The 24,311-nt window shown below is 50.7% G+C and overlaps 1 protein-coding gene, 1 long non-coding RNA gene and 1 pseudogene across 3 annotated transcripts in view; 1 reads left to right on the forward strand and 2 right to left on the reverse strand.

Moving 5' to 3' along the window:
• LOC137845954 (uncharacterized) overlaps window positions 1-17,911 on the forward strand; it is a 44,674-nt gene extending 26,763 nt beyond the window's left edge. The window contains exons 1-4 of one of the 2 annotated variants that reach the window (XR_011090335.1): window positions 10,170-12,384; window positions 14,945-15,081; window positions 15,529-15,615; window positions 16,290-17,911. This is a non-coding gene — a long non-coding RNA (uncharacterized lncRNA). Of the gene's footprint in view, window positions 1-10,169; window positions 12,385-14,944; window positions 15,082-15,528; window positions 15,616-16,289 lie in introns of those variants that run through there. The other variant, XR_011090334.1, reaches the window with a different exon arrangement.
• Window positions 2,071-10,149, reverse strand: LOC137845952 (keratin, type II cytoskeletal 5-like; annotated as a pseudogene).
• Window positions 12,550-19,834, reverse strand: LOC137845935 (keratin, type II cytoskeletal 4-like). The gene is made up of 9 exons (XM_068663483.1): window positions 19,283-19,834; window positions 17,908-18,122; window positions 16,729-16,789; window positions 16,309-16,404; window positions 15,433-15,597; window positions 14,861-14,986; window positions 14,240-14,460; window positions 13,768-13,796; window positions 12,550-13,659 (listed from the first exon to the last, which is right to left on the reverse strand). The coding sequence occupies exons 1-9, from the start codon at window positions 19,832-19,834 to the stop codon at window positions 13,265-13,267; spliced, it is 1,860 nt and encodes a 619-aa protein (XP_068519584.1). The 3' UTR covers window positions 12,550-13,264.
• Between the last annotated feature and the right edge of the window lie 4,477 nt (window positions 19,835-24,311).

Consider the following 24,311-nt stretch of genomic DNA (forward strand, 5'->3'; position numbering starts at 1 on the left):
GGGGCTGATCTTTCCAAGACTGCCTTGTTGCAGTGTGCATGCCCTGTGGTTGGCTTGGGAAAGCTGAGGCTGGAGGTGATTTTACTTCTCAGCACTGCTACTTTGATTTCTTCTGGAAAAAGGCTCTAAAGGATTGCAGGCTGGTGGAGAGGAGCTGGGTGGAAGTTGTCTCCTGGTAGTATTTTCTGGGATCTTACCAAAAAGTCGCCTCTCCTCTTTGCAGGAGGAACTGAGAAATTAGTTATCGTGGCTTTCAAAGACAGCAAGGGAATCGCCCTTCCAAAATAATGTAAAACTGCGTTAAATAGTACTCTGGCACTTCTAAAATAGATATTAAAGAGATGATTGAAAGGGTTGCATTTGTTTTGAGTCTTCTCGTCAGGCTGAGGGTTCAAAAGCTCTCTGTGAAGTGGTATTTTTATCACTGCCCCCCCATATTTACCCTCTAACCAGCAGTTTCCACGTCACTGCTGGCTCCTTGAGATATTCTCTCCAGGGGAATTCGCCCACTTTCCTTACAGCTTCCTCCCACCCCTCCTTCACTCTGCTGAGATCATGCAGTCGGATGATTTTCTAAAACATCTTTGGCCCCTTGATCTTGAGCTCTCAGGTGAACCCAGGAGCTGCGATGGGGCTGGGTTGTGTTTTGGGATGGTACAAAGGCAGGAAAGCCAAGACCTCTTCCCTCGTGCCCACAAAACGTGGGTTACAAGAGAAGTCCCCTCCTTCCCACCCAAAGCAAGTCTGCAAAGCGAACTCAGCCCAGCCACATCCTTGTGCTGCGAGGGCCACCGACCTCCGCCGGGTTGTGTCTCAGTGCACAGTGGAGAGATAAAACTGAATCAAAAAGATTTTTTGAAATTGGCTACGTGAGCAATAAGTACGGGAACTTAATCCAAAATGAGTTGCTTAAGGGTATCTGCAGCATCTCATAGCTTGTTTCTGTTGATGTGCTTCCAACTGCCGTTTTCTCTGTCTGGGAACTTGAAAGAACCTGAGCAGAAGGGATTTTTTTTTGTTTTCCTTATTGCAATCATAAAAGCCGGCGCTCACAACTATCATCTCCTGCAAGCGCTCCTGTCACCGCCTATTGCCAATAGTGTGAGTCACGAGCACCCGAAGCGCGTTCAGGCGAGCTATCGGGGAGCCGATCACCGGGCGTGCTGCACGGGAGCAAGCCGGGCGGTAGCAAGGGGGTGCTCTCGCCTCGGGAGTGGAGACCGGGAACCCGCCGGGTGCTGCGCAATGTGCTGGAAATGCCAAAATTCCCAGGAAAGCTGCACCCACACGCGCGTGTCCTGAAACTGCTGCAGCCAGCCCTGAACCCTGATTTCATGGGTGATGCAGGTAACCCCAGTAACTGCTGCTGGTTTGGGTCAGCAGCAATCCCAGGAATGTTACCAGGCTTATACTGGTATTGAAACTAAATAAATTGTGTTGGAAACATGGCAGATGTATGGAGATTTGGTTTCCTAAGCTTGCAGATGGGAGTTGGCACATGTGAGCTGGATCCGGTGGAAGGGGGCCAGGCAGCAGCGGCCGGGAGCCTGCCTTTGACTTCCAAAGAGCTATGCAAAGTCACACCTGGGAACCAGAGCACAGGCTGCAAATGCTTTAATTAAAGAAAAGAGAAAGGATTCATGTTTAAGGCAGTCATTACCTCCCCAGCTCTTCTAGGAAAGCCTGTTGCTGCAGACAACGGTAATTAAGTGGAATATTACAAAGGGCAAAGCAAATGATGGTTTAGGCACAAAAAAAAAAAAAAAAAAAAAAAACACGGAAAATTCTTGCAGTATCTCTCAGTCCCACAAAATTCCCTTGCGTGGTTTTGTCACTCGCATGCACTGTCCTCCTCAGATTTGCCCCCTCGGAAGGGAAGGCTGCTCGCAGAGCGGGTGCCAGTTTGGGAGGCAGGATCTGTGCAGGGGTTGCCTGCTGGGGGAGGGCACCGCTGGAGGAATCATGTCCTGGGGAGGGGAACGGGGCCAGCCGAGAGGTTTGAGATGTTTGTAGGAGCTTGGCTGCCTTTCAGTATCACCGCCTCTCTTTTGGGCTGTTATTTGCTTTTTTTTTTTTCACCCCAAACTGGGAAGAAAGACATTCAGAACTGGTAGGGTTAGTTAAGGTTAGGTTGTCTTTAGCTGCATTGATTCATGCTGTGCTGTGTAAGTCAGCATTAGCACAGGCAAGTACAGAAATCAAGATGACTCACAGTTTATTTTTAACCTTTGCTAATTTCTGACCAATCTGTCCAAAAATTAGCATCCTCTGTAGCAGCAGGGGCTGAGGGGTTTTGTCCCCAGACTTTGGTCTCTTTTACTGTGGCTCCCTTGATTTTCTGAGTGAAGGGAGACTGGGTGCTTCTGTGTTTGGGCGCATCTGGGTTTCAGCAAGGTTTTGCTGAGGCGCTTGTGAGCGTCTGCTGCAAACCCGCGGGGCTGGTGTGTGCTCACTCGCTCCTGCCCATTTGCTGTGCAGGGTTATGAAAAGCTGGGATGTTGAGAGGTCAGGGGAGAGCAAAGCGTCTGACTCTTTGAAATGCAATAAGGTATGAGTGTTTGTCTGAGGTTTTCTTTTTTTTTTCCCCTTTTCTTTTTTTTTCTCCTTTTACAGTGACCAAAACACCTGCATCATGTGGTAAGTTGCTCAGTTCCAGCTCACCGAAACCCATCCTCAGTCTAGATTGTCCTGATAAAATCCTCCCCCAGATGCTAGGTTTTGCTATGTCTTTTGAGAAAGCAAAAATTGAATTCTTTTTTTTTTTTTTTCTGTCTGAGCTAGTAGAGCCATGCAAAAACCTCCCTGGCAAGAAGAAAGGCTTTTGGATTAACCACAGCAATGGGCTAAGAAATGAATGGTGACTAATTTTTTTTGTTACTTGATGGATAAACCACCCCCCTCCTCCTCTTTTTCCACATTCTTCAGTTTGTTTTGTGACAGCATGCACCTCATTTCAAGCTTTTCAGCATTTATTTTAATCAGAATTTTGAAACTTTTTCCCCAAAAGTGAAACGAAAGCCTCCTCCCGTTCACTTCACTGAACATTGGGAGTATTTCATGCTGCTGGTTGTGCTTTAGAGCAAAAACATGTAGGAACAAATAAATTACAATCCAGTTTTATTGGACACGTTCCCGAAAGAGAGGAAAAGGAAAACAGCATAATTTCGCTATCACTGAAGTATAAAAAGCTGCAATTTTCTTTTTTAATGGTATTTTCACAAAAATAAAAAAAGGCAGAGTGGAGTGCTAAAGGGGCAAATTCTATCAGAAGGGGGGCACTGGTGTCCCTTTGGGTGCCTGCTCCCGCTTGCCATGTTTCCCATGTGCTGGGCTGAGACCTGACTTCACTTTTTGGTTCCCCAAATGCATCTCTTTTGGCAGAGAAACCCACACACGGTGAACAGCCGAAATACCCCAAGGAACAGCATGGACATGGCCCTTCAGGCTGGTTTTGCAGTGACTCAGAAATCACTCCTAATAGGCTCTGTGCTCCCATAGTAAGGGATATTTTAAGAGGGGCAACGAGCTTGCAAATCACTGCCTGGGATCTTTCAGCAACCTCCTGAGTATTTCTACATAGCAGAAAAAAAATCCCTCACGTGTGTATGAAAACAAGTTGCTTAACTTGAAGGGGTGAGTTTGGTTCGTCCCAGCAGGGAGGGCAAAGCAGGCTGGATTGAAGCCAAGGTCCCAGCCTGTCCCTGGTCTTCTGCAGGCCAGAACCGTGAATGCAAAACCAAGCTAAAAAACCCAGTTATTGCATCTGCACCACTTTTTGATCTGTGTTGGCTGATGGCTGTCAGGTAGCTGCAATTACAAACTGCTCAGACTCATTAAAAAACAAACCAGTCCCCCAAAGGACAATTCCCAATTCAGAAAATCACTTAGAGTTGTGTTTGCCTTTTAAACCTGTTTCAGGTATTTTGAGAGATCTGGTTAGCTCGTGCTCCGCTGTTTTTCTTGAGGTGGGACCCAAATGCTTAAGAACTATGGTGCAAGGAGCCGGGGCAGAGCAGGTGGAGGGGTGGTGGTGTGCGGGGGCGATGCGGGAGCAAGGCAGAAGCGATGGTTTCGGGGAGGGTCTGGCGCCGGTTTTACTCAGGCTGTGTAGCATTCTTCAGGCTTTGGCTTTTTATGCTCTTTTTGCTGGAGGAGGTTTTGGAGACGATTTTCACACCTGGGTTGGAGCCTTTTGCACTTCCAGAGCTGAAATTCCCCCCTCCGGTGCTCAGCCCGCTGCTGCCGCCGCTGCCACCTCCTCCGTAGCCAAGACTGCTAGGGATGCTGAGACTGCTGCCTCCTCCAAATCCTCCTCCAAGACTACCACCACCGCCGAGTCCAAGTCCTCCTCCATTTCCAAAGCTGTAGCCTCCACGGCCACCGCCTCCTCCAAGACCAAAACCGCTTCCACTGCCTCCTCCAAGGCCAAAACCGCTTCCACCGCCTCCTCCAAGACCAAAACCGCTTCCACCACCTCCTCCAAGGCCAAAACCGCTTCCACCACCTCCTCCAAGGCCAAAACCGCTTCCACCACCTCCTCCAAGGCCAAAACCGCTTCCGCCGCCTCCTCCGCTTAGGCTCAGTCCACCAAATCCTCCTCCCAGGCCACCTCCACCAGCTGGTCCAGAGCTGGAGCTGATCACCGCTGCAGGAAGATACAACCAGAGGGTTGAACCTCTGCTCTGGCAACCCCCCAGTTCCAGAAAGCACCATCATCGGGACTTGGACCCATGGGACTTGAACCCAACTTCTGCCCCCACCCACTACTGGTTCTGGTAGGCTCTGAATGTCTTACATGGAGCAATTGGGTAAAACCTCCCTTTTCCCAGGGTTACTCAAAGGCTCTGCTCCCAGTGGGCCCAAGGCACAATGAGCACAGTGATACTTACAGTAGCTGATGGGGTTGAGTCCCTCGCCACTCAGCCTGTTGGAGGGCAGACAAAGGGGAGGTCAGAGACAAAGTACAGAGGCAGGTGGGGGAACCAACCCGCTGGCAGGGGAACAGTGATGTTCACTATTCCTTCTGCAGGGATTTTGTTCCCACCTGCTCTCCTCGCCCTCCAGCAGCTTCCTGTAGGTCGCGATCTCGATGTCCAGGGCCAGCTTGACGTTCATCAGCTCCTGGTACTCGCGCAGCTGCCGGGCCATGTCAGCTTTGGCTTTCTGTAGGGCATCTTCCAGCTCTGTCATCTTTGCCTTGGCATCCTTGAGGGCCAGCTCCCCACGCTCCTCGGAGTCTCCGATGGCCGTTTGCAGCGTGGCACACTGCAAGGGGAGGGATTGGAACTCCTGACTGCTGCTTGTCTCTTTGGGTAAGACTCAGGCATGGAATAAAACTGTTCTGGCCAGGGTGTTTATGAGCAACAGTTCAGACTGGGGTCATTCTACCATAGCTAGCATTGCTGGAGTTGAAATGCCAGTCTACAAGAATGATTTTGTGCATGGTGTGGTGCAGTACCCTTTCTGGTACATCATGCTCTGCGGCTGCTGATGTCTCTCCAATCAGCAGCATGTTGGCAGACAGCAGAGAGCTGCTAAGGGACCACAGAGCAGTGCTCTGTGGGCATCTTGTGCCATTCCTACCTGATTCCTCGTGTTCTCTATCTCTGCCCGGATCCTCTGGATCAGCCGGTTGAGCTCAGAGATTTCCCCCTTGGTGTTGCGCAGGTCATCCCCATGCTTCCCAGCTGTGGCCTGCAGCTCTTCGTACTGAGGTTCAGGAGGAAGAGTCAACAGTCTGAGCTCTCCAAGCAGGCAAGATGTGGCTTAAACAGCCTCACACAGGGACAGCAGTGACTTTTCCCAGAAATACATCCACGGCATCCAGGGGTCTGCTCACCTTGGTTTGGTACCAAGCCTCTGCCTCAGCCCGGCTCCTGTTGGCAATGTCTTCGTACTGAGATTTGACTTCAGCTATGATGCTGCTGAGGTCCAGGTCCCGGTTGTTGTCCATTGACAGAATGACAGCAGTGTCAGACACTTGCGCGCTGAGCTGAGCCAGTTCCTGTGGGGAAGCACACAGGGTTCAGTGCCAGCTGTACTTACCTCTTCACACGCCCGGGGTGGCAGCAGGACGGAAATCAGGGGAGGGGGTGTCTGTACCGCATCATAGAGGGCTCGAAGGAAGTTGAGTTCATCGGTCAGCGCATCCACCTTGGCCTCCAGCTCCACCTTATTCATGTAAGCAGCATCCACATCCTGGAAAAGAACAACAATGGGCCTGTCTGCAGCACCTGGTAGCTCTTTTTTAGCTCAGCCAAGGACTGACCAAGCCCAGAAATGGGCTTGGGACCTGGGATTCCTTGGGACCTGGGATTCCTGGCACTGCCAAGCATCTTCATTTCTACATGGTCTGTTCAGCCCAGGTGAGCGTGTACATTGTAGGACAAGAATTTACTTCCATCCTCTTTCAACCCCCTTCATTCCTTTCCCCCAAAACCATAACCCAACTGTCAGCTTTTAAAGGACAAGGATGCAGCTCCATGAGATCTCCCACCCTCTAGGGCTCTCCCAGCCTACGCAATGCTCAGCATCCGTTAAAACTCCTGTCTCACCCACCTTCTTCAGCACCACAAATTCATTCTCTGCTGCTGTGCGTCGGTTGATTTCCTCTTCATATCTAGAGGGATAAAGGGAAAGACGTGCTGGATCATGTCTCAATAAGCAGAGAACTTGTACAGGGAGGACTACGAGATTATTTGGGCTGGGTATGACGTTTTAAGTAAAGCAGTTGCACAGGGTTTTCCTTTGCAAGTCTCATCACAAGCTGTCATGTCCTGGCTGAGCCTGCATTTTCTGATTGGAAAAAATTGATGGACCATTTTTCCCCTGTTGTGCCAGAAGGCAGGGGCTTTGCAGGGAGAGGTCCCTCATGAGAGCTGTTTATTAGAGGGAGATTCATCAGGTGCCCTGTTACGGACTAGAGCACAGACTGGAGATCCTTTTTTTTCCCTTTCTCATAGAAAGTTTGATGAATATCTCAGGCTAGGTGCTTGTCCTTGAGAAAGCTAGGTTTAAGTGAGACGAATCCTACTGCCTAATGCTAAACTGAACCATTTGCATCCCATTTCACCCCAGGCTGCCTGGATGTGCCACTGAACAGGCACTCACTTGTTCTTGAAATCCTCAACAAGGTCTTGCATGTTCTTCAGCTCCCCATCCATGCGTCCTCTCTCGTTGAGCAGGTTGGCCAGCTGCTTTTTCAGGTTGTTGATGTAAGCCTCGAAGAGTGGGTCCAGGTTGTTTTTGCCTGCACTGGTTTTTTGACCCTGGTCCTGCAGGAGGGTCCATTTGGTCTCAAGCACCTTGTTCTGCTGCTCCAGGAAGCGGACCTGAGCATTGGGAAGCAGAAGGGGGTTAGCATAAGAAGCCTGTGAGGGTGCTGATGGCCAAGGGGCAGTAACTGGGACTGACAAATAGCACAAACCAAGTGAATCCCAAACCAGGAGTGTTAAATCCAGCTGTGAGTATCATCCAGATCACCCAGTGCTATGTTTGCCCATCCAGTAGCTAAGCAAATTTGCCACTGGTGGACAATTCTAATTAGAGACAATTTAATTCAGGAAGCCAATGAGTAATCATTAGAAAATGTGGGTTCAGCTCTTTCATCACTTGCTTTCTTTAACATCCTTCGTTTTTTCCTTCTTTGCAAGTGATATTTATCTTCCTTCATTAATGCTAATATTGAGTGCTACAGGTTAAAAGACAGGTACTTAATTGCCTTTTCTATTGCTCATGTGTACTACATATAAGGTATTTAGACAAAGAAAAGCTGAGAAAGGACTTAAGTTGAGTCTATATAAGAAGGACCTTCACTTTCAGACAATAAAGCTGGACACAAGAAGCAGCACCTCTGCTGTGATTCCTTGCAGAGACAGCTAGGCTAAGCAACTGGCGTACTGTAATATGAGATAATTTATTTCTCAGGCACAAAACCTGAATCTTTGTTACTAGTTTTCAAGGTCTAGCTTTCTGCCTTGTAACTGTTCAGAAGTAGGCTCTTTTTTGATTACTTTATTAAAACATGCAGATAGGAAATATGCAATAGACTGAAGATTTCTGAAGCCATATTTTCGTAGATACAAGACTGTCTTGCTCCCTAGCACGGTTCCACAGCGCTTGATGAAATCTCACCTTGTCAATGAAAGAAGCAAATTTGTTGTTGAGGGTCTTGATTTGCTCCTTCTCATCTTTCCGCACCTGCTGGATGTTCGGGTCGATCTCCAGGTTCAGGGGTGCCAGGAGACTCTGGTTGACCGTCACTTCTTGGATGGTACCGACTCCCGGTGGGCCACCACCAAATCCCGCTGGACTCCTGCCACCACCCAGCCCTCCACCAAGTCCTCCCAGGCCCCCTGCTCCACCAAAGCCAAACCCTCCACCACCTCCCTGTCCCCCACCAAAGCCAAGCCCGCCAGCACCTCCGCCCAAGCTATATCCGCCACCTCCACCACCGAGACCAAGTCCAAAACCACCGCCAGCTCCGCCGCCACCAAGTCCACCGCCGCCACCGGCTCCACCCCCGAAAACAGTCCTGTAGCTGCTTCCAACCCCGATGGATATCCTCTTGGTACCACCAAGGTTGTAGAGGCTCCTGCTGCCGAACCCACCGCCACCGCCACCTCCTCCAATGAGCCTTCCAAAACCTCCTCCACCTCCTCCAGATCGTGCCACAGACATCGAACTGAAGCCAGCCCTGTTGCCACTGGGAATGACGGCTGAGGCAGCGCTGTAAGATCTGCCTCCGCCGCCGGCTCTCATGCTGTACGTCTGCCGGTTCATCGCAGCAGGAGATCACGGCCCGGCACAGGCACGAAGCAGCAAGCTGGGAGAGTGCAGCTCTCTGATGGAAGGGGGTGCAGGATGCCCTTTTTATCCCTCTGGGGATCTGGGCTTGGTTGCATGGAAGTCCAGAGATCAATTTAGTGCCTTCATGGTTTTGACATGCCAGGCGGCCAGCTGTCTTCTTGAAACTTGTTAAACAGTGATTGCACTCAAACACACCTCTTGGAGCCAGTGTGAATCTGCTCAGCTAGAAGAGTTATCTAACTGTGATTTCTGGCAGGAATTGCGCAGCCCTAGTGCAAAGCTGCTATCTGCTTACAGAGCATTTAAGTTCCTTTCTGCAAAGCCAAATAAATGAAACAAAAAAGGGTGAAAAAGATAAATAGCTACCCTGGTACTCCTACCCTACGTACAAGATGTAGTAGATCAGTGTGGAGCTTAGTGGAGGCTCCTCTGAAGTAACTTGATTGAAAGGTAGTGAAACTAAAATGGCTAAAACTGAACAAAAATATTTCATCTGAATGAAAATATTTCATTTCTTTGCCCAAAGGCAAAGTGCAGGTGTGATGTTCATGAAGCCTGACATCTCATTCAGGGCTCTAATTTATCCAGTTGCCCTTGACTGTTCACACTTGTTGGGCAGAGACCATCTTTTGAGCTGACTCGATACCTATCACAAAGAGGTCCTGATGATTTTCCTCTGAGACACTATATTTGGGTGTCATCTCAAATTTTGACCATTTAATATTAGGTGTTTAGTCTACGGCAGATTTTCTAGGCTGCCTTTCTAGACATATTGGCATCTCCAGAAGACAACTCCATCCCACCCAGAGGTGGCCCGTGCACTGCCTCCAGTCATCTGATGATGTGGCTGATACATTTCCATCTTGATCTGAAAAACATTTCAATGAAAGAGGCAGATTTTCTGAAAAACGTTGCCCAGCTTTGTGGAATTGTATTATTTGCATGTTTAACATTAGGGTGCAATCGGTCCTGAATTTCTAGCTCTTTACAGGTGCGATTTCTTTTTGAAATCTTTGAACCTTTCCATTCAAAATTCAGCCAAAAGCAAAGATTTAACCAGCATGAAAAATACTCCCACAAATTCTGTTTATTTTATTTCCTGGCATCCTTGGGAAAATAGAGCAAAGTCAATAGGGTGTGGTAGCATTTTCTGGCCTCTCAGTCTGTGTGGAACTGCAATGTTTACAGTATTTTATTCTTCGTGTTTAAGAGTTCTGTTCATTTTCAGCATGTTGTTCTCCTGCTGGCATTGCCCGTGCTGTGCGCATGACTAGGGCTTAAACATCTGCCTCCGTGTTTGCAGGACAGGACTCCACATGCCTTCGAAATTCACTCATGTGCCCCAGTGGCACAAAATCATTAAGTATGAGCTAAAGTCCCACTGGCATCTCTGGAAGAAAAATTAAGCAGGTGCTTCGTGTCCTACCAACTACAGAAGATCAAATGTCTGATGATCCCTGGAGAAATGCTGCCAGTCAGGCTCAAACCAGGACAGCTGGGTCACTCAGACTGAATTTCCCATTGCAGTATGAAATTCCTGGTTGGTGCACATCGGCTTGCTTCTCTCTGGAAGAATGTTGGGCTGAAGCTACCTGGGATGCTACCTGAAATTCATGAACGTCTTCATTATTTGCATAAAATTCAAAGCCCAGGTGCGATGGGAAAATGAGATTGTCTTCATGCTTTCTTGACCCCAGTAAGTGCAGATTGTCCTGAAGCTGACAAACAAGTTCTGATCAGATATTAGAGGTGAATGAATATAATGGCATTAAGGGTGGGGCTGCCAGAAGAAAGAGGGAATTGTCATTTTAGGCTCCCACACTTGTCTTCTTTCAGCCCGCTGTCACAAGGTATGCGAGGCTGGGGGAGATGCACCATTTCTTTACTGGGCTTGTTTATTGTGTGCAGGAGCTGGCATTTGTGGGCTCCGTACCCAGGGGCAGATGTGGCTTTTCACACCTGTCCGTTTGGATCAGCTCTGCGAGTCTCCACCAAACAGCAGAGGTGCACATCCCGAATGACGCTGAGTGGGATTTAGCTCCAACCACCCCCAAAATGTCCTCAATCTGGACTGCTGGCCTTTTTTTTTTTTTTTTTTCCTCCAAAACAACCTGTTCTACTTGAATGTCTCCAGGCAGGCAGCAAAAACCATGAGTTTTGCAATTCTGGGGAGTTGAGAAGGGCAGGGACGATTAAAGGCATTCTCCCAGAAATGCAAGAGCTGCTGGGCCACTTTGGTACCCTGGGGAGCCGTCTGGTTATTGGTGTGCACTCTCTGTTTTGCAGGGAGGTGATCAGAATACATTATGAGCTGTTAGGGCACCGGCATCTTCTTGTTGGGTGTTTCGGCTTGTTATTTACATACAAATGAGATGAAGTCCGAGTCATATGCAATGAGACAGAAAAGCTGAAGATAACCGTTTCGGAAGACATCCTCGTTAGGTGGGTGGGTTTTGCCTTCTCGGCAAGGGATGATCTGTTTGGATTTCACCACCCACCAACCCAGACAGTGCTGCTAAGCCGTATTGTTTGTTAAAACATAATTAGCAATCTGCTCCAAGGTGACCACATCCCATAAACCTTTGTGCTTTCTGTCCGAAAAACCCCCCAGCAGACGCAGGGAGCCCAAACCCACCACGAGAGCAGCAGGGGTGGATGCTCAGCTGCTAGGAACCGGCGGTGGGTGCATCCCCATGGCACTGGCACGGGCAGGCTGAGCCCGGCAGGGTGGCTGAGCTCCTCCATCAGGGAGCGAGACGTGGTCGGATGGGGCAGACGAGCCATGAGTCAGCAGCAAAGTCTAGGAAGTGGAGCGGGAAGTTGGGAAATAAATTGTGACACCCACTGCTCAGTCCACCTTTCAGGGGGTAAATTAACCTGCCCACACCCTGCGCTGCTTCCAGACTGGGAGAAGAGAGACAGATTTCTCCAAAGGGCAATTTGGAGTGCAGATGTCTTGGGGGCTTTTGGTGGTGCCTGGGCAAGCCGTGGGAGGGAAGCAGCCGTGGGGGGCGGACGGTTTTCCTGGCAGGCAGCTGCGCATCCAGCTGTGGTGAGAGCCACCACGGCAAACCCTTTCCAGCCGTGATGCAGAGACCTTCCTGCGGGTCTCCACACCTTAGAAACTGGGGACCCTCATACAGAAAAAGGATGGGGCAACCTGACCTTACCTGAAGCTCAGCCACCTGGAAGGAATTCTGCCTTCCTTGGTGTCAGTGGGTGACACCTGTCTGCAGCCCATGGCCCCCAATGTTTGTGTAGGCTTGGGTGTTTGACAGAAGGTGGGTGTTCGAGGAGAGAGGGCCTGGTGCTGTATTTTGGAAAGGCAGAGTTTTGTTTCATTTGAAAATTAACCTGCTCTTGTGAGAGGGCTTCAGTTTGTTTGGTTGGTTGGTTGGGTTTTTGCTTCCACCTGAGCTGGTTTTCACTGATTGCTTTAAATGGGGGCCTGGCTGCTTTTTGTTCTGCCTCAGAGATCCCAAGGGAGCTGCGCATCTCATGAGAGGTTAAATTCCCTGCTTAATGCTGAGTTTCCAGACTTCCTTGTGACCACGCTCATCTCTGGATGGAATAAAGGTATGCAAAAGTGCATCAGGAAGGAGAGCAAACAGTCTCTGAAAACTTTGTTAAAACTCCACATCTTTTGAGCTACAATCCCCACCCTTGTGGAGTTTCATGTCTGAGAAAACATCCCTGCTTTTGTAAGGGCAGGGAGGGAAATAAAACCCATGAAGCAGAGCATGAATTATGCATGTAGTTTATTGAAGGTACAGCTGAAAGTTTGGAGTAAGCGAAGGATAATCAACTGTTCACTTACACATTAAAAGCATTAAATCCGTCTATCTAGTACACACACAGGAAAAACAACGCATGCATTTAACTACAGAAATATAAGGTGCTCGTCGGTGTGTAATTAAAATCTGCTCTACCAAACCTGGTGTAGCAACTTGGACCAATTTACATAACCATTACCAACCCTCTCATAAACAGGAAAAATTGGATTTTCTGGTGTCATTAAAGAAGCCAAAATAATGGCTTCAGCTCCATCTTAGACGATTTCAGATGTGGCTTCTCTTTCTGAAATCGGGATGACCAAATTTTTAATCCTTTTGCAATAGCTGTGTTAGGGAAAGAAAATCCCTGTGGAAAAGGGGTTGAGCAAAGAGCCAGGATGGTGCGAGCAGACAGCTCTAGCCTGTCTGAAATGAAAATCTCACCTGGCTGAGGTCTTGGGGGGTCGGTTACCCCCCCCCCCCCCCCCCCCCCCCGGAGGACTGTGAAAGAGAAGGTGGGTTGTGATCATGCAAACTGTTTTCGGCAGAGCTACCAACCTAATTGCGTGCGTGTGGGCAGTGTGTGCTCGTGTGCTTCAGCTGTCAGAAGGAAGGGGAATACTGTTTTATTGCAGAAATGCTGATTATTTTAAAATGTGCTGCGGCGTCGCCCTTCTGGACCTCTACCGGGTTGTTCTGACCACGCGCACGGCTGTGCTGTACCTGCTCCCGGCGCCGCACACCCCCGGGCCGGGGATGATGACGGCTCCTGGGCTGCACTGCTCCACGCCGGCACACACCACGTTCCCCAGGTTGGCCACGCCGGGGGCACACTGCACCCCCTCGGCACCGGTGATCACCTCCCGGCCCACGCAGCTCACCGCGCTCCTGGCCCCGAAGCCGCCCCCCACCCGAGGGAGACAGTCCACGCTGCGGGTGCTAAAGCCGGCGTTGCTGACTCCGAAGGAGGAGACCACCCCCAAGCCCGCGCCGGCTCCTCCCGTCTTGACGGCGCATTTGCCTCCGATTCCAGATAGGGATCGGCACTCCCCGACCGTGCCCCCGCCGCTGACCACGGCTGCGAGAGAAAAACAGGTCCCGTGTCACTCCCGGAGCAGCTCAAGCCCGGCTCGTAAGGAAACTTACAAGCTTAAAAGGGAAGGAAGGGGATGATTCGATGGCTTACCTACGCTCACCGGGTTGCCAGTGCATATCCTGTTGGAAAAGAAATGTCTCAAAGATGTGCTTAGGGAAATGCTCCCCAAACAAATGAGCAAATGGAGATGCCACCCAGTTATTGCCTCCTTAGAAACCCTGCAAGTTTTTCGGCTTTTCTGTGCACCCGGGTGTCCCTATTGCTCGCTGAACAACTGTGGGGTTGGACCCCTAAATCCCATGGATGTCTGAATATCCCATCCCTATCCATTTGTCCTGCAAAAGGGGGATCTGAATGGCACGGCTGGTGTGCTGCGATCCAGCTGCCTTGGGAGGATGAGGAGGGAACAGAAGCAACGCTCCTCCCTGCACTCATGGGGAGAGAAAAGGGACATTGTTCTGCTCTGCACCCATGGGGAGCCGCAGCCACCCAGCATTTCTCATGCCTCCCCTGCTGGGTTTCGCCAGGCATCTCTGCAAGCTGCAGCTGAGGAGGCGCCTACCTGCTCTCTTCTCCTTCCAGCAGCGTCCTGTAAGTGGCAATCTCAATGTCCAGGGCCAGCTTGACGTTCAGCAGCTCCTGGTAGTCCCTCAGCAAGCATGCCATCTTGTCCTTGGCCTGCTGCAGAGCAGTCTGCAGGTCGATCAGCTTCTGCCGGGCATCCTTGAGGGCGCAGTCGCCCCGCTGCTCAGCGTCGCAGATGGCTGTCTGCAGCGCTGCGATCTGCAAACGGTGACAGATGAGAGGGTGCTTGGCTGTGACATGGAGAGCATCTCTGCAGGGCTGCACATTGATCCCCTTTGTTTCTCAGTTAGGAACTGCCAGAGCCTAGATTTTGGCTGGACCCCTGCTATGGCCAAGCTCTTTGGGATAACAGGTAAGGGATGTGTTGGCTGCACCCCATAGGGAGCATGCAGCCAACATCATTTCTGCTCTAGCCAAGACAAGTGGCTTCTGCTGGGTGGAAATAAATACTCCTCCTTGCCTATCTTCAGCCTCGAGATGAGAAGCTACGAATGCAAACTCAGGCGGGGGCAGGGGGTTCTGTGCAGCCTTGCAGGCTAGCAGCTGGTGAGGACGAAGCCCTTTGATGCACACCCATGCACTCAGCCCTTTGTCCTACCTGTTTCTTCACGTTATCCGACTCGCACTGCAGCTTCTGGATCATCCTGTTCAGCTCGGCTATCTCGCTCTGGTTGTTTCTCAGGTCATCACAGAACTTGCCACGGCTGCTGTGGAGCTCCTCCAGCTGTGGTGCAGGAAGAAGGTGACATTAAGCGCCTGAATCGCCCCTTCCAGGGAAGATGGGGATGCTCCAGAGCTGCACCAACGCTGGTGCTCCTTGTAAGCACCCAGATGTGACCTCAGCCTGGACAAGGCAACAGCCCCGTGTGGGCCCTGAGCACTTGCCCTTTGGGAAGGGGATGGTGTGCCTGGCGGGTGTGCACAGAGGAGACCTCTCTGAAGCAGCATCACGATCTGCTAGGTTCTGTTTTGATGGAGAATTTGTAAAACACATTTTTAGGTGGTTTGTTTTTTTTTTTGTTTCTTTTGGCATGATTCTCTTGAGCAAACTACAGTGCATGCACACCATGGGGTAGGTTTAAGTTGGTTCATGGAGGACAGAAATGGTCCTCGGGGTTCTGTTGGCCAGGGGATTTCATTGCCATCTGTGCCGGTGCTGTGGATACTCACTCTGGTTTGGTAGAAAGCCTCCACTTCAGCCTTGCTCTTCTGGGCAATCTCCTCATAGCAGCACTCAACGCTTTTGATGATGCCCTCCATGTCCAGGTCGCGGCTGTTGTCCATTTGCACGATGACCGAGGTGTCACAGAGCTGACAATCCAGCTGAGCTCTCTCCTGCAAGATCCATCACAGGTCAGTGACCCAGCAAAGGGTGGGGGAGGTCTGGAGAGAAAATGTATGGCTGGGGAAGGTTGTCCCATGAATGCCCAGCATGGGGTCCTCCAGATGGCTGGCTGGTTTCCAGCAAGAGCTGGCAGCTGGGACCTGTTGTTGGCACAATATGGGATTGCTGCAGGTAATTCCCCAAGGAGGGTGGGGAGTCCTGGTGGAGCAACTCGCTTGGATGCAGCCCGGTGTTGCCGACTGCGTCAGCAGTTCTGTGGGCTGTGCATCCCTCGGGGTGAGTGCTTTGGGCACTGCAGACTCCCGGGAAGTGTTTGGTTAGAAAAGGTGGAAAGCAAACACGGTGTCCCCTGTGTGTTCTGTTAGGAACTTGCTATGTTTTAGACAAAAGCCAATGTATTATGACTTAAGAAGCTAAAAAAGTGAAATGCTAAAAATATCTGTGTTTTCAAGAGTGAGATGTTTCCATGGCTCCAGGCATGGTTTGGATGAGAATTATAGGGGCTTTTTTCATGCAAAAGGTCCCTCCCTTTGCAGTCAGGAGACCACCAAATCCACCCTGTGCCTGCCCAAAGCGTGTGTAACAGCATTGCTACCAAACACATAAAGAGATATAGATTTTTTTGGATGCACCTGTAGGATTTTCAGAAAAGACACCTTTCCCTGTGTTGAGTCTGCTGCAGCAAATGAGCGCGCTCTTACCTCGGCATAGATGCACTTCAGGAACTCCAGCTGCTGCCGCAGGAGACCCACTCTCACCTCCAGCTCCTCCTTGGTCAGGTAGAGACAGTCCACATCCTGGAGAGACACCGTGGATTTGGTGAAAAGAGGTGAAGAAAAAACCACTGTGGCAAAGCCCCTTTTCTCTGTTAGATTTGGAAAAGCCTCCCCACGGCCAGCCTCTAAGGCTGCCTGGCTTTGCTTTATGCGTGCTTACAACCTGGCAGGGTTCTCCAGGTGACCCAGATGGGTCGCCTCAATTTTGGGGCTGCGCAGTGAGGGTTCAGGCAGTGCCATGGTGCCATGGCTTTCCATTTCACTCCCTGGCCCCACGCCCAGGTTTTGCATACACACCAGCCACCCTCATCTGAGCTCACTGGTGCTGTCTATAGCACAGCTCACCTTCTTCAGCACCACAAACTCATTCTCCGCAGCTGTGCGCTTGTTGATCTCATCTTCATATCTGCAGGAGGAAAGGAGAGGGGTGGGCTGGTGGTCCCGATGGTCCCATCCCCACCACCCAAGCAGCCAGCACAGAAAGCGTGACTGAAACCAGGGCCTCTCCCTGTTTGCTTTGTACCTCCTATTAGAGTTTTGCTTTCTTGTTATTTTTTTTTCCTCTGTGCTGAGCTTTGTTCAGCAGTTTTAAATAGCCCACGCCAGCAGTATCGGTGGCTGGTGTGAGATGGCAGTAAATCAGGCCAAACCACTAGAAATGCCAAACCGTGTACCAAGCTGAAGGCTTGCTTTGCTGCTTCTAGCCCTGCTGCTGCGTGTGAGGATTTTTTGGAAGCATCCAGGACTCTGCTCTCAGCTTTATGGGGAGACTGTGGCCAAAGTGCCCCAAGGGAGGTCAGGAGCTTGAGCAACCTGTGAAACTCCTAGGTGCCATGAAAAGGAAAGCTGGTGTGTAATGACCATGTAATTGGGACCTGGAAGAACTTTCAGAAGATGAGTCTGACCTCCTTGGTGGTGGCTCAGTGAGAGAGAACATCTGAGAGGCTTGTCTGTAAGGTCTTTGGAGAAGACTACTCTTATATGCGTGTTGTGCATCACCAGCCACCGTTCACGGCTTAGTGCAGCACACAGGGAACTATTAAGGAATATCTGCATCTTAGATTAAAAAAAACAATTCCCACATTTCCTCTGGGAAGAGGGAACGAACCCCAGTGGAGACTATGTGGATAAAGTGTGGGGTGAAAACAAATGGGCTGAGGGATCTGTGGGAATGGATGGCACTGGGGGCAGGAGATTTGAGGGAGCCACAGATGACGTGGGAGATTTGATACAGCAAAACCACAGGGGAGTGCAGGAGTGCTAGGGAGAGGAAAAGAGGTTCCCTGTCTCTCACCCTCAGGAAATACTGCAGGGGGGGCTCTCCCAGTGCATCACTTGCACCTGAGATGCAGCAGTGGGACCCCAGCACAGAATCCAGCCCAGTGCTGGTGTGCCCTGCCCTGCTCCCTCCCTGTGCTCCAGTTTTTGAGCTGTCTGCTGCTGCTGCATTGGCTTCACGCTCCAAAAGTCTGCTCCAGGCCAGCCAACACCCCAACCCCCATATTCTCTCTGCATGCTACTTACTTGCACTTGTACTCCTGCACCAGGTCCCTCAGGCACCGCTCCTCATTTTCCAGCCTCTCCCGCTCCCCCAGCACACACTCCAGCTGCTTCCTCAGGTTGCAGATGAAATTCTCGAAAACAGGCTCCAGGTTTCTCCTGGAGGCCGGCAGGACGTACTGCTGCAGCAGCTCCCACTTGGTGGTCAGCACTTTGTTCTGCTGCTCCAGCAGCCGGACCTGGGGAAGGAAGAGATGCAAGAGTCATCCACGCCTCTCATCCTGGGCAAAGGCACTTCAGGTCCCTCCACTTCCAGGAGGAAAAAATAAAAATAAAATCAGAAATGCTGAAGGTTAAGTGCTGATTTCTCAGCAGCCTGAGTGAGAAGAGCATCTTCTCCCAGCTAAGCCCGGTGCCACCCAGGACTCCCGAGGCTGAACAACATCCATGCATTTGCTCTGTGTTGAGCCTGATCATCTCTTTGACCAAAGCAAGCTTCAGCCAAACTCTGCCTCCTCCCTGTGACAACCGGCTGGAGGAGGATCATCTGCCTCCTCTGATGGGCTGATTAGAGTAATGAGTCTTTCCTGGTGCTAAAAGAGCCATCCAGGAGCTCATTTGAATGTATCTGATTTAAGCTCTAACCACGGATACTTATCATGCCTTTCACTTCTAGATTAAAGAGTTCTCTAGTACTTGGGAACCTTTATGTATCATGAATAAGTCATTTTCAATGGGAGGAAGTAGGGTGGCTCCTCTTACATGGGCTTGGTTGTTTCAGCTGCAGAACAGCTCACAAAGAAAATCAAGATCAGATGGAGCAAAGGTTCCTCTGCTCTTTGAAAAATCATTTTCTATAATGAATCTCTAAACAGCAATGAAAAACCCTTAGGCTTTGCTAAGGTAACAACAAGAAATTACATTTGTTTAGGAAATCGCAAAACTCTTTTGCCCTCAGAGTAGAGGGACAGAAAAAATAAAGTTGTTCATCTCATTTTAGCCAGACATCTATCTTCCTACTTCTGCAAGATGAAGTGAACTGTAAAAAAATACAAGTCCCCTGGAGTTTATAGAAGTAGGGTAGGAACTGAAGACAACACATGTCCTAGAAGCACAGCATCATCTAGGCTGGGAACGACCTTCTAGACCGTTTCAGCGTCTCCGTCCCTTCTCTCCCAGGCTTTGGCTTACTGCTGGAGCTGCTCCTGTTCTAGCTATTTAGCAGGCTGGTGACCATCAGGAGGTCAGATACCGTTGCGGTTGCCTTGGAACAAGGCTTACATCCAAGCAGTCTCCGTGTTGGGAGCGTGGTCTACCAGAGCCATTACAAGACATGGGGGCGCCGGGCGAAGCAGCCACTGGCTTGTCCCTAGAGACAGCCCGGAGAGCGGGGGCTCACCTTGTCGATGAAGCAGGCGAACTGGTTGTTGAGGTTCTTGATCTGCTCCTTCTCATGGGTCCGCACTTGGCACTCCTCGGGGTCGACCCCCACGCAGAGGGGCTTGAGGAGCTCCGGGTGGATGCTGACGCCCCGAATCCCCTCCGAGCGGCCTCCGCCGAGGCCGATGCCGATGCCGCCGCCGTAGCCTCCCATCGCCACGCCGTCCCCAAGGCCTCTGAAGCTGCCCAGGCCCCCGTAGCCTCCGCAGTTACCAAACCCCACGACCGTGCCCACGCCAAAGCGGCCTCCGCCGTAAGCCACGCCGCAACGTCCCACGCCGGCACCGCCATAGACCCCGCTGCGGCAGCTGCCGCCGAAGGAAATCCTTTGCCCTCTCCCCAGGTCGCAGACGCTCCGGCTGCTGAAGCCACCGATCCCGCAGCGCCGTCCCGCTGGCTGGCAGACGGAGGCCGAGCTGCTGTTGGCCCTGCCGAGGCCGCAGACGGCAGAGGCGGAGGAGAAGCCCCGTCTGCCCAGGAGGGAGCTGGAGGTGTAGCACTGCCGACTCATGGCGGCCGGGGAGCGGACACAGCGACGCAGCGGAGCGAGAGAGGAGCGGAGGGTGCAGGAAGGAGCTCTCCTTTGGCTTCTCTGAGGCACGGCCCGTCTCCTTATATACATTTCAGGAGGTGCCTGAGATGCAAAAATTTAATTTATCCACTGGGTTTGGTCTGCCTGGCAGCAAGGAATGGCTTCCAACATTTTAAACCCACAGCAAACACTTCTATCTCATATGAAATAATGTGGAAATTAAAATAAACTGCTTTGCTTGCAAGCTTCAGTTTCAGGACTTATATTTTACTTAATTAATCTGCTTCCTTATTGTGTAATTATAGTTTAGCAAAATAATTCAAGGAGTTTTTATTCATGGCTTGTTTACGGTTCGGTTTCACCACAGCGTTTAATTATGTTTCGGGACCTCCTGCAAAATGTCGCGGCGATGCCGCCTCTTCCAGGGTCTCTCGCCAGCTCAGGGCAGGCTCTTGAGCAACGGCGGGGAGCAGGAAGGCGGATCTGTCCCAGCGCGGCACTGACGCCATTGGGAGCGTTCGTGTAAGCGTTCGTTTCTTCCTCCCATGGGTATGGCTGCGGCTCTCGCAGGCGGCTCGGTTGAAGCCCCATGTGCTGGCAACCAAATAGGAGGAGAGGAGCCTCGTGGGGCCAGTCGTGGCTGCACCGGTGGAGCATATGTGGGATGGTGCCGAGGCCGAATTTGGGGGGGATGCTGCGGGGAATGGGGTTCGGGGCGCTGGTCTGGCTGGGCTGGGCTGTGCCCCTTAGAATACATGGAACAGAAATATGTCATTTCTGGGAAGTGCTTCGCTGCAGATGCAGAGTGTTTATTGCTGAATTATATGCGTAGGGAAGGGGATAATCGTGTTTAGTATCTGGGTGTGATGTGAGTGGCGCGCGCGGCGAATTCACGCAAGTGATAGCTGGAGATGTAACAAAGAAGTGAAGCGAAGTGTTACAAACAGGTTGAGAAATGTTAGCCAGAGTGAACTTTTTTCCTCTTATTCCTGTGACGCACCTATTCAACGTTAAATTATTCTAGTAATATCTGTTAATGAGAAGGCACCATACCTTCTTAATTAAAATTCTTTAAAAGATTTTTGAATTTGCTTGGAAACAAATAAAGTGCATTTTTTGCCTTAACAAAGGGGTCTAATCACAGAATCACAAGTGGTTGCATAGCTTGCCTTCAGAAGGTTCTGTGTCTTTGCTAGGACAAAGTTATCTGGTTCTGGAAGGATTCCTAGGCAATGATATCAGAAACTTGAAACGGATTTTCTTGAATGAAAAATAACACAAAGGAAGTATGTTGATTTTATAATATTTGTGGGGTCTCCCCGGTAAAGATCTTCTTATTTATTTTCAGATCTCATGCTGGGGGGGGGAGGGAGGGGTTTGAAATGAACTATAAAATACCATACGCACTTTTAATTGTGTACTAGTTCTGTTGTTGCTGCATTGGTCTGAGTGTACTACGATTCAAGTCTTGCAATGAGATGTAATTTCATTCATGAGATTGAATGAGTTGGAGAAAGCAGATGAGCTTTTTGGGCACTGCAGTCTTCATGTCATTCAGCCCAAGGTAATCCAAGCACCTGAGCCTCTTGCTAGTAAGTGAAAGGTGGAATTATTTCAGGAATGTATTTTGTGCTGAAGTTTTGGTGCAAGCGTTGTGGAGGGCAACTGGTCTGAAGCCAAGCCTGGAGCACTGCCTGGAATCAGGGCACTCGCAGCTGGGCTAAAGCATCACTTGGCCGTAGGTAGGTCTATGCAAAGTGACCTTAGGTGGGCATAACCATGGGCAAGCTGCAAAATAGGCAGAAACCAGGCCATAGAGCCCCTGGCACAAGGAGTTTGCTTCTTGCATGCCCTGAATGCTGGCTGGGTGCTGCTGTGGCAGGGCAGAGGTGGGGCATTGGGGTGCTGCTGGGGGTACCGGGGTGCTGCCACTGCTTGGAGCTCTCCATCCAGCAGGAGCGCAGAGGGAGGCTCCGGCTTCTTTGCATGGCAAGAAAGACGGGGCCCTTAATCCCGGAGGGCAGCGACTTGCTGGTTTTTCCAGCTGTGAGAAACCTGGATCTGGTTCGGATCATCCGCATGGCGTTGTGCCGCATGGTGATGTGCGCGCTGTTTGAAGGCTGTGGACCCTTCATGCTCCCAGTCTTGTTGGAAAGCAGGGAAAATGCCACTCGTGGGACAACCGTCCACCTTCCTCCCCCAGCTGCCAGCCCTGAGATCCTTCCCTGCACGCGAAGAGCTGCCAGGCTGCTTCCCCACGGATGGAAAGCACCAAACCTGCGCTCCAACCCTCGGCTCCTCCTCGCACCCTAAGAAGTGGCTGCTGCCAGGTGCCCAGCCTTGCACATCAGAGAGAGACGGTTCAGGGCAGCGCTTGTGGTTTGCAGCTGCTGAGCTTTCACAAAGCTGCTGCGCAGTCACATGGTGGAAGCCCTGAGCACCGGTTACATAAACTTCAAAGGAGGAAGCGCTCTGATGTGATTTGGTCTTCTGAAGAGCAGGATTGCAATCGCCTTCATTCCATCGGCCACACACACGCACAGGCACTAGCTGAAATCGGATGTAAATGCTGTCTTCGCAAAGACTTTTTTTTTTTCTCTCGTCTGCATGCTTTGTCCTGGCTGAGTGCGGGTCTGGTGACATTGGAGGGGCAGCAGGGAGGGACTAACCCACCTAAACAAAAAAAAGATGCATGTAAAGATACAAGGCAGAGATGAAACCACAGTTTTCAGGCTGATGGGATTCAGCAAGGCTTTAAAGCAGCAGCTTACACCTAAATTTACACAGGGGAAACCCCTGAGGTCCTCGGCCCTAAACATGCCTTGAACTGTGGTGGCTTCCATAAGACTGAAGGCTTTGAGATTTACATGTACCCAGCATTAGGATAAATTAGTTCTGTTTAAGTGCCTTGCTAAATTGGGATCTGTTAAGCCATTTGTGTGGGTAAGGAGAGCCTAAGGGGCTTTCCAACCTGGTGTGATTCCAGCTGTAACGACCCAGCCATCCAAGCTTGCTCTACCCCAGTGAGAAAACAAATTTTTTAAGACCCTTTCCTGATAAAATGGGGCTGGCAGGGCTGGACCGTGCTCTCAGTGTTTTCAGCTGGTGCCCTCCCTCCCTGCCTTCAAGCTGGGCAGTTTTTGTGGCTCCCTGCGAAAGGGACATTGAAGTCACCATTAAGATGGCTAATGAGGCCCCTGGGACATCTCCCTCTGGTTTCATGGGTCCAGCCCTCCGAAGATGGCTGCTCCCATTCGCTTAACTGCAGCTTGATTCTTCTCCCACATCAAAGCAGGCAGTGGATTTGTGGGGACCCGGGTAGAGGCCATGGTCTGAGCATCTTCCATCGCCACCGGCCATCGGAGCAATCCTCCTGACCTTGCTCCGAAACAGCTATTTGCCCTCAGCTTGGCTTTTCCCTGGCCATTGCATAGCATTTTTGCTGCAAAAAGATGGACAAGGTAATTGCTGAGATACTTTGCAGGCCAGTGGTGGTCACTGTCCACGTGCACCATCTTTATTTGCCAGGCTGCCAAATAGAACCTTGCCAAAACTTTTACCTTCCCTCTGCAGCCTTTCTGCTGGAAAGAGGACGTGAGCAGTGATAAACGCCCGTGTCAGTGGTGTTCCTCGGAAGATGCTGGGGTCTTGTGGCAGCAAGCAAAGCAAAAGAGAGCATTGCTCCCAAGGGTGATGTCTGACCCCATGGAGAGCAACCTTTTGGGCAGAGCAGGTGGTTCATTCGGGGCAACTTCGGCATGTGCTGGGCAAGTTTTTGTTTGTGTGGTGGGAAAGCTGGGCACAGGAGGCAGTTCTCGGACACAGCTTGTGTGACTTCTGGGTGTTTGCTGGAAATGTTGCAGCAGTGACTCAACAGCCAGCCAGCAGCAGCACACGGCAGCCTGTTTGGATTTTGAAAATCTCCATTTTGATGGTGCTACCGGGTGACCTAAGCTGAGAAACTCTCCTTCATAGTTCTTATTTACCATCTAATTTTGTAAGAGACAAATAGGTTTTGTACCAAACACCACGGGTGTCCACCCTCTTCCTTTGTAACTTTCCTCTTTTGCATAGGAATTTGTGAGGCCCTTTTGCATCATCCAACCAACCTTGTGCTAACACTCGGGGCTCGGTGGATCATTAGGGCTCTGAGTAATGGGGCGGAATTGGTATGGCAGGGTCATGATGAAAGCGCAACAGCCAGGAGTAGCACTGGGAATTGCCCCTGCAGAGGGAGAGCAACCGCATGCCAAGGGCAGGGCGTGAGTTTGGCACCAGAAGTGTTCTTCTGGGGAAAGGTGGGCCTTCCTGGTGAAAACCAGCTGTGCTGGGGTTGGAAATGCTGCCCTGCTGTGTCATGGGACAGTTGCCTCTTCTACGATACCAACTTTTCTAACCAGAAAGCATGTTCCTTCACGCACGGAGCCAACCGGGGACTCCAGAGATGCCCTCCAGC

This window comes from Anas acuta, chromosome 29, assembly GCF_963932015.1.
Source record: "Anas acuta chromosome 29, bAnaAcu1.1, whole genome shotgun sequence".
Lineage (NCBI taxonomy): Eukaryota > Metazoa > Chordata > Aves > Anseriformes > Anatidae > Anas > Anas acuta.

What these genes read in the sequence shown, in the direction of transcription:
- LOC137845935 (XM_068663483.1), bottom strand. Translation starts at nt 19,834, where the DNA reads ATGAGTCGGCAGTGCTACACCTCCAGCTCCCTCCTGGGCAGACGGGGC. An exon ending in CTGGAAGGAGAAGAGAGCAG is followed by an intron (nt 13,797 to 14,239) that starts GTAGGCGCCTCC and finishes CTTTTCCAACAG; the next exon opens with GATATGCACTGGCAACCCGG. An exon ending in TGGCAACCCGGTGAGCGTAG is followed by an intron (nt 13,660 to 13,767) that starts GTAAGCCATCGA and finishes TTTCTCTCGCAG; the next exon opens with CCGTGGTCAGCGGCGGGGGC.